Raw genomic sequence first — 12,754 nt, 5'->3', positions numbered from 1 at the left:
AATTTGTATACAAATACAAATTTGAATACAAAGTTGAATGGTAAGTATCATGAAAACATAAAGCAGGTTCAGGGAAGAGAAGCTGATGATGGCTGCTGCTCTAGGCCAAGGTCTTGTACTTGTTTGCCCATCAAGCTCCCCCCTCTTTAACCCCTTGTTCTGATAGCACCCTCTGAGACAGTACTGGCTTAGGCCAATCATGGTATCCCCTGTCCCTGGTCACACTGACTGGTTCAGGGATAGGACCCACACTGGACCAGAGTACACCCTAGGAATTTTAAAGCTGGGGCTTTAAATTCTCCCTAAAAAGGGAGAAGAATTCCTTGCCTTCCGGGCAAGAAGCTAGGAGCAGATAATCCCGGGGATGCTGTTGGCCATGGTCTCTGCTATGAGAGGGTGTTTGCCTACTGGAGGAGAGGATGAATTCAAGAAGAGACCGGAAGAGAAGAGAGACAGAAAGAGAGAGGAAGAACCTAGAACGTTGACTTTCTAGTTGCAGGTCCTGAGATCTCTAGGGCCACCCTCGTCCCTACAGTGCTCCCTTTAATCTCACTATTCTCGTAGTAATTCCCCTTGGTTCAGCTTAAGTGTCCCTTCCTTTGGGAGACTTTCTCTGATGTATCCAGGCCCAGTGAAAGGCCATTGTCATGATGCTTTCAGAGACTTTTTTTTTCTTTTTTATTTTTTTTGCGGTATGCGGGCCTCTCACCGTTGCGGCCTCTCCCGTTGCGGAGCACAGGCTCCGGACGCGCAGGCTCAGCGGCCATGGCTCACGGGCCCAGCCGCTCCGCGGCACGTGGGATCTTCCCGGACTGGGGCACAAACCCATGTCCCCTGCATCGGCAGGCGGACTCTCAACGACTGCACCACCAGGGAAGCCCAGAGACCTTTTTTGTCTATAGCAATAGCAACCTACTACGAACATCTACTATGTGTCCGATGCTTATGTTAAGGGTTCTACATGTGTTCCTTGCACTACAGAACTTAACAAGTTGTACCACAGTTAATCATTTTTATGCACATTTCTCCCACTAGAAAAAAATGAATATAAAAAAATTTCACGCTAGCCTCCTTTGTGAAAGAAAAGCTTTTAATTTCAAATTTATTTCAGCATGTATATGTGCAGAAGAGATTCCAGTTGTCTCTCAATATCTGTTTTCCATTTCTTCTCCAGTGAAAATACACACAGTTTTTAAATGAAATAAAATCTACTTTCCCCAAGTCTTTCCTTGCAGCTAGGTATGGATACGTGAGCAAGTTCAAGTCAATAGGATGTGAGCAGAAATGTAGTGCATGACTTCCCAGAAGTGTGTTTAAAGGAAGGCATAGGCCTTTCTTCTCCTCAGCCCTCCTTTCTCCTGGCTCAAAGGTGGACGTGAAGGCTAAAGCCTGTGCAGCCATCTTGGACCAGCAGGTGAGTGTCCGTGAGTTGAGGACAGTAGAGTAAAAAGACAGAAGGAGCCTGAGCCCTTGATGGTCACAGGACCCTCACACTAGCCCTGGACTGCTCATGTCCAGACCTTATGTGAGTTTGATATAAAACTCTATCTTGTTTAAGCCACTGGCGGAGTTGTCTGCATTTCCCAGTTAAACTCAATCTTAATTGATATAATGAGATAGTATACACTTTAGATAAATCTAATATTTTCAGGCATTGGATAGACCTGTGAAATTCAAGTCAATTACTCTCATTACATAGAGAGACCACTACTCTCTTTATATGGGAACACCACAGCTGGCCATTTTTAGTTAAGTCACGCTTTGGCCAGTGATACTAACTACTCCCTCATGTCCTGTGAGGTCATCTATATTCATTAAAAAAAAAGTAACAGCTGTTCACAACAACAGGTGATTTCAAGGCAGTTGTTAGTAACCAACCGTCTCACTAGAAAGGGAAGTTAGGAGAGCTGCACAGACCAATAGCTGCTCAGATTATAGAGAAGCTGGACTAGTGATAAGAAACATCAATAATGAGAAGAAATCAGATTCCAAGAGAAATCAGCAGGGAAACTATGAGGCAGAGCTTTTCAATAGTTTAAAACAGATAATCCATCTATCATTATCCAAGTCCAAATTTAACATAAGACCAGCAAACATTTAGATTTCACAAATCCATACTGAAACTTACCTTTGTATTTTCCCTAAGTATCCTTTATTGAGAGAGATGAAAGATTAAAGGACAAATAAGGGTTAAGACTAAGAAACAATGTGTTGTGTTTGAGTGGTGTGTTTATTTTATTTTTCAAGGAATTTAGCTTCAAGGACTTTGTTTATATGTGTTATGACTAATATGAAAGCTTTGTCCATTTACACATATATGAGCCGGCCTGGTTCTAGCCAAATGCAAAGAATTATTAGAACTATTAGCTTTAAGGAAAAAAGAATAAATCATTAGAAAGTTGGAGCAAATTCTTGCTTTCAGTATTAAAAGAAAATCCGTAAAATACAGAATGTCTCTCAACGAGGTCTCACTGGTGCATTTAATTTGCATGTTAGAGAAAAGAGGAAGAAGAAGGTCTTAATTATATATGCTGCACTATGGGTCTTATCCAAAACCCACGGATGCTACTGATTACAAATGAGCCTTACCTGTTCACTAAGGCCTGTTGGGTGAGGCTGCTCCCGGGGAATACTGTATGCTAGTACTTTGGGTGAGTTAACGTACACTGCTGAATCCTAAAAAGGAACACATAGGCAGCCACACAAAAAACACTGCACTGCTTCTTGGACAAATTCCTGCCTTAGGTCAGTCTTTCCCATAATTAAATACACAAATAAAGCTTTGACTATTACAAAACATGTTTTCCAAATTTCCAGGTCATTCAAATGCAATGGTCATAAAATATGCATCTTTGAAGAGAATGCTTCTAATTTTTCAGAGCCCATCCGGAGTGGGTACCCAGGCAAGAACTTGGCTAATGTTACTTCACCCACACCAAGGCCCTGATGGGTAAGCAAAATGACCTTTAGGATGAAAGTGCAGAGCAAGTCTTCATTTTTGTATAATGCTGTATTGTTTAATTCAGGAGTTATTCCCCCAAGAAAATAAGCACTGAGCTCTTTGGTATCTAAAGTCATATACGGACGGATTGAACTTTCTCTTTTGGAATTAAAATTGGATAAAGCTCAGATCTCCCATTCTCAGAAGGGAATAAAAGTTCAGGTAGGCGTGGGTGTATGAGGCAAAGATGGCATTGGTAAGACAAGCGGTCATTTCCTTGAGTGCACGACATATTTGGCCTGTGCAATTTTACCACGTGAAACTGTAAAGATCTTAAAAACAAGCAAATGTGTTGCTTTCCCACCTTGTCTGAACGTCATGGGATGAAGAAGAAAAGTCAAGTTACCTTCCTCATCTGAGCCAGCAAGCCTTCGAACTCCTTCAGGTTTAGCGTTGTCCCGCTGTAAGATGCACAGCTATTCGCTGCTTTGCCCAGCCAGTAAATAGTCACTAGTACCTGGGAAAGAGAACCACTCACAAAGAATTACTTTTAAACTAAAGAATCAGTAATGCTTCCCTAACAGGAAAGCAGGAGGAGAGAATGTGTAACATTAATTTACAAAGCCCACCATCCATGAGGTATCCATTCTAGGTAAAATCATTTTAATAAGGACCCGATGTTGCATCGGTCAACACAAACACGGTTCAGTAGTTAAAATAAGACTCCAGTTTTAGGAAGAATTTGGTTGTGAGAATGTGATCTATAAGACAGCAAGGAGGAAAAATAAATCCTCCAAAATTATTTTCATGTCATGAAGGCTTCAAAACCAGGAAGCAAAATTTTTCAGAAACTCTGGAGTCTTTCCCCAGACCAGCGATGGAACAGGTTGTCAATCCCTTTTGAGAGAGGTGCTTTTAAAGGCCCATAATTTCTACTTGTGGGCACAGAGGTTCTGCTAAGACCACTGGCAAACATTTTTCAGAGGAGTGATAAAGGTTAATTAGTGGTTTCCAGCACAAGATCAACAAAATATATCTAATTAAAGTCAGAAGACAGCAATGTAATGAAGAATGCAATCTGCAGAGACCTAGTTCTGGGGGTACGGTTAGATTCCTATTAATCTGAGATGGGAAATTTTTAGCCTGGTCAAGACTGCTGCCAATTAACAACCTTGGACGTTTAAGAATGTCTATGAATATTCACTGGTCTGAAGCTACAGTCCTAGGTTAATTTTGTTCTGTCTTTCCAAAGAAACTGTCCGCAAAAGCAAAGGCTCTTTCCATTGACTTTCCCACAGAACCCAACAGGGGTCAGCTGAAGATGAGCTCCTTAAAATTGAATTATTGGGATCTGAAGCCTATGGAAAAGCTAAGACTATTATTTTGTTTTCACATTTGGTCTTATCGCTTCAACTAGGCTGGGAAGTATTTATTGTACCTCCCTCTACTTGGCCAGAAAATGCTTTGGACAATGTGATATGTATACATGCTTCCGATGGCAACAGGCCCAAGATATGGTTATGTGCATCATTGCTAGGATGTGATCTGGTTTTCTACCTCTGTGGGAAAACGTGACTTTAGGAATACTTCAAAACTTCCAGAAATTCTTTTTTAACTGATTGCTTACAAATAACTTTCCAGAGAGCAGAAAACTGCGAATGTCAGGACATGAACTCGAGCCATAAAATAACTAATGTGTGCTAAGAGTATGAGGCTCTCTTGAAAAGTGTAATAGGAAAACGGCAGATAGAACTGTGCTGTGTTTTAGATTATGGGGTTTCTGTTTAAAATTGTATGATGAAAAATGTCAAATATCCCTGGTTTTATAGAGGAGGAAAAAGAAGATAAGAATGAGAATGTCAATCAAATATAATAGCACCCTGAAAATTTCTTTAAAAGGGGAGGGTCACAGCCAATTTTAAAATTTTATATACAGAAGGTCATTTCTTACATTCTTCAATTTAAACTTAAAATAAAAGAGCACTAACATACTTGCCTTGGAAAATAAGATCTAACTCTAAAAAGTTGATTTTGGAAGGTACTAATAAAAACTCAAAAGATTAATAGGAAAGAAACCACAAAAGGTACAGCCCCACAACAGTCAACACTATTTATATTATGCTAATCTTTTCCCCAAAACAACCTGCCCAACTGCTTAATTTAATAATCCCATCTGTGCCTACCAATGGCAAGGAAGTAATGTTAGTGCTAAAACAGATCATTCTGTGTTTAAGAGACCAAATTACAAATGGAGTGCAAGCTTTCATTTATTTATTTCTGGACTAAGCGCTTATCTAATTAAAGAGACCACCCCTCCCCGCAAAATCTACCATTTTTATTTCTATCAGAGTCATTAATTAGTCTATCAGAGGCACATATAATTGTTTCCTAAGAAAGATTCTTTCTAGCAAGGCATTCGAGAGGCCTTGAACTTATGAGCTAAATTTTACACTTGAACCATCAAAGTTAGAAGGAAAAAAGTTTGGAAAGTGAAATTAAAACACTTACATTTTTCAGCTTCCTGCTATAATCAAGGCTCCTAGTTTGGAAAAAGGAAAAGAAAATATGATCAGTTTCTTCACTGTGATCTTCCCTTCAACACCTTTAAGGTGTATTTGAAAGCTAACATATATAATGAAATCAGCAGAATATATTACTTTTAAGGTCTATGATTAGTGATTTCAGGTACTAAATAAAATTACTTAGAAAACAAAATACAGAAGGATAAGGCGGAATTAAAGTTCCATAGTGCACCATGGAAGGATGAATGCTTTGTAACATCTGGAAAATGAAGAATTCCATTTAAAACTACCACTGTTTATATTTGTATAATCAAAGCTTAACTGTAAAAGTAAAATTTTGCCTTGGTTATATATTACTGTCAAATTGAAATCTGACTGCACTTCCAAAATCTTCTTTATACAAGTACTTTTAAAGAAGTTCTAAAACCTTACCTAATTAAGGAGACCTGAAAATATATGTAAAAGAGGCAATGCTATCCTAATACTTGTTCTTTTCTGCTATGGACATAAATCAGTGCTGGGGAATTAGCCATAAGCAAGAAAATATGCATGCTATGTTCAAATATACACACACGCATTCTTAAATATACATAAATGTTTATTCTCAAACTATAAACCAAAAAAGCTACTTGGTGGTACTTTCTACATATTCATACAGTGAAATATAAAAATTTCTCCCAAATTATTTCAAAGTTTCTTTAACATGTCAACAAATAAATACTAGGAAAATAAATGCTACACTTCTTTTTTCCACAGAACTTCAGTGGGGGGGGGTGCTGGGGAGGGAGAATGTAATTCTATTATATAAAAAAGAATTCCTCCAGATATTTAGATCCCAGTTACCTTATTGCTGCATACTCTGACCCAAAGTACATATTAATGAATAGATGCACAATTTTAAGTCAATTGAGACTTGAGGGACTAGAAAACAATGTAGTCTATAGTCTATACTAATCTAGTCTATACTAAGGAGATAAACCATCAACAGAGACTTAGACTGTAAGAAGCAGTGGTCCAATTTGGATTTGATTAAGAACATGTTTTCATATTCCCCCCTATTAACAGAAAGAAAGATTTGTCATTATCTGCTTAGATATTTGCTAGGATTTAAAATAATTTAACACAGTAACAGCAGCAAAACCAGATGAAAACAAAAATCTATAGAAGATTTGAAATTTTTGTGAAAAACAACTTAAGAACAGGGAACATAAGACTTTTTCTGCACTGCCAATGACTGTTTTTTGACTAAAATTGTGACCCAGTTCTAAAAAAAAATCACGCTTGGCACACAGTAGGAGCTCACAAAATATTTGTTTGAATGACTTCCACGTAACAATCAATTACGTGAAAATGCTCCCACATTTTTCAGAGACATCCTCGGGAGCAATCCAAAGGCTTTCCTCATTTTCATCCAATTGCTGCGATTCCCTGGAATGATACTTGCTGCATGCCCTTCTGGATTATGTTTTCATGTCCCATCAAGGTCGTCTGGCACCCATTACAGTAGAGTTCACGAAATTACACACAGAGTAATCATTTGCAGTTTTCCCTCTTTCTTTCTTTATAGTCTACTCAAGTTACTTCTCAAAAAAAAATAATAAGAAGAAAAATTACCCACAATGAAAGCTAATCTAAAGAGTATTTTTCAAAAGACAATTTCAAAAAGCATCAAAATTTCCTCTTTGGGATCTACCCCTCTACCTATTGCTTCCACTATTAATTGGTGTCAGTAGGGGGGTCTCCATCTCTGCTAATGTTTGGCTCAACTTTCAGAGGGGAAAGCAGAAAAATATAGCAGCTCTACTTTCATCTTCCATAGCTATGAAATCTACATATGTTGCAAATGTCCCCTGGACAGTGCCAAGTTAAACCAGCATCACTTACAGAAAAGTTGTGAAGCAGATAGCTCATTCCATGCCCCAATCTTCCCTAATACTAGAAAAGATTTTCTAAGTACCAGAAATGAATTTATGGCATAATTTTTAATATAAAGTTCTTTATGTGCTTCTAAATATTCATACAGTGAAATAAAAATGTTTTCTCCATAATTATGCCAAATTCAACAACCTACAACACTTGTGGACCACCCCTCCCACCACGCTCGTCCTTGTTCATTACCCTTCTACCACACTGGCTGGCCACTCTTCTTTCTCTTTCTAGACATCAAGTTTGTTTCTCTTCCCAGCCTTTCTACCTGATTCCTCTGCCCTGAATACCCTATAGATCTTAGCATGTCTGGCTCTTGCTTCCCATTCATGTCTCAGCCCTCAGCTGAAATGCCACGTCTTTAGAGAGACCATTCTTGACCACCTTTCTTTTTTATTTCCCCCTTGTTTGACTGAGATATAATTGATATAAAACGTTATATAAGTTTAAGGTATGCAACACAGTGATTTGATATATGTATATATTGCCATGGTCACTATCTTTTACACCATCTATTTTATTATTATTTTATTTTCTTCTCAGCACTTATCACTCCCTGCAATTTTTAAAAATTTACTTATTTACTTCCCATTTCTTGACACAGGGTATAAATTCCCTGTGAACAGGGGGCCTGTTCTCTAGTGACTGGAAAGTATCAGACACATAGTAGCTGCTCAGTAAATCTTTGTTGAATTAATGAAAAATGACATAGGGGAAGGCGATGGGCAAGTATTGCTTAACGAAAATAATAATCTCAAGTGAAGGAAAAACTTAAAAGGGAAGAAAATGAGGAGAAGAAATGCAAAAATGGGAGACAGATGGAAAGGTATGATAAAGAAGGGAAGGGAAGCATAGGGAAGAGAAGGAGACAGAGAAAAGAAGCAGAGTGAAAGAGAAAAAGAACAGAGAAAAGAAGAGGAGAAGGGGAAGATTGTCCAGTAATTGAGAAGTGACTGTCTGTGTGCCACTGGTCTAAGTGACTTTTTTTCCTTTAGGTTGCTTTCTGTGCCTTTGAACTAAAGTCGCTTTCTTTAGAAGTTGGTTGAACCATCTTCCCAGATCTGCACTGAGAAAGCTTTAGCTAGAATCATACCTGAAAGAACATTCTGTCCAACATCAAACATGCTAACATTCTCATTATTGGGGTCTGGGAAGGAGAAGAGAGGGAGAAAGGAGCACCTAAATACATAATGTAAATATTTACTGAAATAAAAGGAGAAACTGACAGTAATACAATAGTAGTACGGGACTTTAATACCTACTTAAATCAATGGACAGATCATCCAGACAGAAAATCAATAATAAAACATTAGTTTCAAATGACATATAAGATGGACTTATTAGATATATGCAGAACATTACAACCCAAAGCAGCAGAATACACATTCTTTTCAAGTGCACATGGAACATTCTTCAGGATGAATACCACACACACACACACACACAAATGAACATTCTGTCCAATTCCATTTTATAGATGAAGACACAGAGCCCTACTGAAGCAAGGGAGCTTGCCTAGGATTATAGACCTGGGGGTAGCAGATGCAGAGGTAGACCTGAGATTTCCCGATGCTCACGGTTTTGTAGAAAAGCAGTAAAGTGATACGAGTTCTGAATTTCTAAAACCAATCAGTCTCAGAAGCCTCCTGGTTTAGTAACATATTGATTTAAAGTGACTCTTAAAAAAAAATGAATGCAGCTGCCAACAGTGTCAAAGTGAACTTTCCTTCACACTCTAATCAATGTGTGTGTAACAAATGATTACCTACCATGTCACACAGTTACTATTGTTTCTGGTCACTTGCCACCCAGGTGAAACTATGAATGTGAGATGAGGCAGAACCTGAAACAATTTCCTAAAATGAATAATGATTTATAGAGGCTGGATTTAGGTACAGAAATAAATGGAGCATGTGAGGACTAAAATGAGGTTTATGGTGGTTTACATATTCAAATATCATAATTTTTATTCTGTCCTTTTTACACTTAAGTAAAAATTTTCCATGAGAAGTATTAAAGAGAGGTCAAAAGGTACAAACTTCCAGTTATAAAATAAATAAGTCATGGGGATGTAATGTACAGCATGACAACTATAGTTAATAACACTGTATTGCATATTTGAAAGTTGCTAAGAAATTGCTAAGAGAGTAGATCTTAAAAGTTCTCATCACAAGAAAAATAAACTTTATATGGTGACAGATGTTAACTAGACTTGTTGTGGTAAACATTTTGCAATATATACAAATATTAAATCATTATGTTGCACATCTAAAACTAATATAATGGTGTATGTTAATTGTACTTCAAAAAAGAAAAGGCACATTGACAACAGAGAAGTGCTTTTTACATAATCAATCATGGCTGACTCTCCCTTATTCCCAGTCATAAATCATAAAATCCCAAAATCATAAAATCCAATATGAACTCGAACTTGATTTCATTTAGTAGTTTCAATTATTTTTCCCCATCATTAAGAAAAAGCCAGTATCGGCAAATAGCAAAAAATTAACAGCTCTGAATTTTGGTTTCTTTCTCTTTTCTGTCCTTCTATGATAAAATGACCCAAAAGTAATCAAAAGGAGAAGTATAGCCAGTCCAAAGATGCTATCTATGTAATCAAGCTTATTATTAAAGCATATTAATGCCAAATACTGTTTGACTAATTTCAAAAAGGTTTTATCTGAATTTGGTAGAGTCTAAAGAACTTTTAAACTACAGGAAAGTTACCTCTACCATCTCAAAAGGACTTTTCATCTCATTACTCTGCTCAGGAGCTATTTCTTCATAGAGAAGCACATTGCCTTTTCTTTTACTATAACATTCTTTCCCAAGAATTCTTTGGCCCCAAACATGGCTCACTGAGTAGATACAGTCAACAATAGCCAAATGGCCAATGATCCATCTTCAAAGAACTTGATCACTGACACATATGAGAAAACAGTTACAAATGTAAATGAAGAATAGATTTTTCCATAATCTATTGACTTCTTTGCATAATAAACAGAGTTCAAATCTGTTTAGGAGTTTGCAGTCTTCCAGGAGCCTATTCATATGCCCAACTGGAGCCAATAAAAGCTTTTTGTCTAACCCAAACAGATTTGTGCATATTTCTCCCTTGCCTCTCCCTCTGTTAAGTTTCACTTAACATTTTCTTCCCTTTCTCTAAAATTCTAACTCTATGTACATGATTTTTGCATTTCAAAAAATTATGTTTGATCAGAATGAAAGCTATACACAAGGGAAGGCCAATGTGGTTTATTTTGAAAGCTAGGTTTTTACCTCCACATTTTAATTTTATTAGGCATGCCCAATTCTCTGCCTCTTAGACCTTACATCATCATCACAAAACTGCAAATCAAACCATAAATGGGTTTCCCTTGAACATAAATCATGCATTACTTACTTGACTGTTACTCTGTTGGACGTATCCTGTAGGTCACTCGGGTCAAAAAGTTGAGATTCTTTAAGGCCGAGCTCTTTACAACCTCTCAAGAATAATATGATATTGTCCTAGAAGGAAGAAAAGAAATCCAAGTCTATATTATTTTATATTATTTTATGAACCAGGCTTTCTTCTTTAATAGTCCAAATTACTGGAGGGATGTCAGTCATTAAGGCAGCGAGAGTCAGGTGTGAGTCATGGCCTGTTGGATAATAAAATCATACCTCTTTAGGAAATGCTGGAATAAATAGACACTTCAAACTTCTAAACCTGCAGCTATGCCAAATTCATTTTTTTCCCTTTACCTTTTCACATTTGTATAAAACTGTAAGTTAAATGCCATCGGAAAGTAGAAATTAGCAATTTGGGGGAAACAGTACTCAAAACCCATGAATTCCCTATTGCTTCAAAGTTTTGTCCATGTCTTATTGCCTAGAATCTGGTTCAAAATGGATATATATATATTTTTAAATAGGTTTTACTACCCAAGTGTCATCTTCAACAAGTTTTTCTTTTCAGTTGATCTTCAAAAATATATCCTTATCTAAAAAAAGGGTACAAATGAACTTATCTACAAAACAGAAATACAGTTTGTAGAAAACAAACTTATAGTTACCAGGGGTAAGGGCGGGGGAGGGATAAATTGGGAGGTTGGGATTGACATATACACACTACTATATATAAAATAAAATATACAACTAATAAAGACCTACTGTATAGCACAGGGAACTCTACTCAATACTCTGTAATGGCCTATATGGGAAAAGAATCTAAAAAAGAATAGATATATGTATGTGTATAACTGATTCACTTTGCTGTACACCTGAAACTAATACAACATCGTAAATCAACTATATTCCAATAAAAAATTTTTAAAATACATCCTTTATCAATGGGTTTTGACCAGTAATACCTCTTTGTGGACTTATAAACTGAATTAAATGGGGTGGGGAAATCTAGACTTAATTGGAAAGGGAAAAATGAGGGGGCAAGGAAATCTTTTGAATATAATGTCAAAGACCCTCCTCATGGTGACAAATTTCTCTAGCAGGTACAAGTTTACTTTGACCTGGCAGAGTAGCAGACACAATCGACAGCTGAGGAGGGTTCTGGTCTTCATCTGTTGGGAGTCATTAAGAATAAATAAATGGCTCTGGAAGGAATTGCAAATTGTGAGTCATACTTTTGGAACTCTAGGATGTTAGCAGCAGGTTCATCAGTTATAAGTCTCCAATTATCCTCTTCCTAAAAGACTTCTGATGAGCTAACTGGTCCCATCAGGTAGTTCAAACTACAGGAAAGGAAAGATGAAGGCTGGTTCCAGGATGCAGATCAATGTGAATCCATCTAAATGCTCTAAGAAAGATGCTACAAAAATCTGAAATAATGGTGGTGGTAAATAAATCATATATTCACCCAAGTGCAATTTAACAAAGCAAACAAAAATCATAGTATTTCCCAATGACCAGTGTGTAGGTAGGATTCTAAGATGGTCCCCAAGGATCTCACCCACTGACGGACACACCCTGTATAATCACCTCCCCTTGAGTGCCAGTGAAACCTGTGCATGAGATGGGATATCACTCTTTTGAGTTGATCAAAAGAAAGATGACCTGATTGCACCTGACCTAATCAGGGGAGCTTTTCAAAGAAGGTGAAGTCAGAGTTCCTGCTGACCATGAGTTCTATAGCTTCAAGGAGATGCCTTCTGTCAATAACAACATGAGCTTGGAAGAGGCTTGGAAGAAGCTCAGCTTGGACTTCAGCCCCTGCCAACACCCCAATTTCAGCGCTGTGAGCAAAGTCTTCAGTCACACCATGTCCATACTTCTGATTACAGAAACTAAGATAATCAGTGGGTGTTGACTGAACATGCTAAGTTTACAGTAATTTTTTATGCAGCAATAAAAAGATAATACATCC

At 37.3% G+C, this 12,754-nt stretch overlaps 1 protein-coding gene across 7 annotated transcripts in view; it reads right to left on the bottom strand.

Annotated features, from left to right (window-relative positions):
- Positions 1 to 12,754, bottom strand: part of LIMCH1 (LIM and calponin homology domains 1) — a 340,013-nt gene that overhangs the window by 96,914 nt on the left and 230,345 nt on the right. For all 7 annotated transcript variants that reach the window (XM_067735824.1, XM_067735831.1, XM_067735825.1 and 4 more), the window contains 3 exons: positions 10,793 to 10,899; positions 5,450 to 5,480; positions 3,348 to 3,458 (listed from right to left, as the gene is read on the bottom strand). In XM_067735824.1, coding sequence (XP_067591925.1) covers positions 3,348 to 3,356 — 9 coding nt within the window. In that variant the 5' untranslated portion in view covers positions 3,357 to 3,458; positions 5,450 to 5,480; positions 10,793 to 10,899. The remainder of the gene's footprint in view (positions 1 to 3,347; positions 3,459 to 5,449; positions 5,481 to 10,792; positions 10,900 to 12,754) is intronic.

This window comes from Pseudorca crassidens, chromosome 4 (assembly GCF_039906515.1).
Source record: "Pseudorca crassidens isolate mPseCra1 chromosome 4, mPseCra1.hap1, whole genome shotgun sequence".
In the NCBI taxonomy this organism is placed as follows: Eukaryota; Metazoa; Chordata; class Mammalia; order Artiodactyla; family Delphinidae; genus Pseudorca; species Pseudorca crassidens.
The sequence above is the reverse complement of the archived record's forward strand: the minus strand, read 5'-3'. Positions and strand labels throughout refer to the sequence as shown.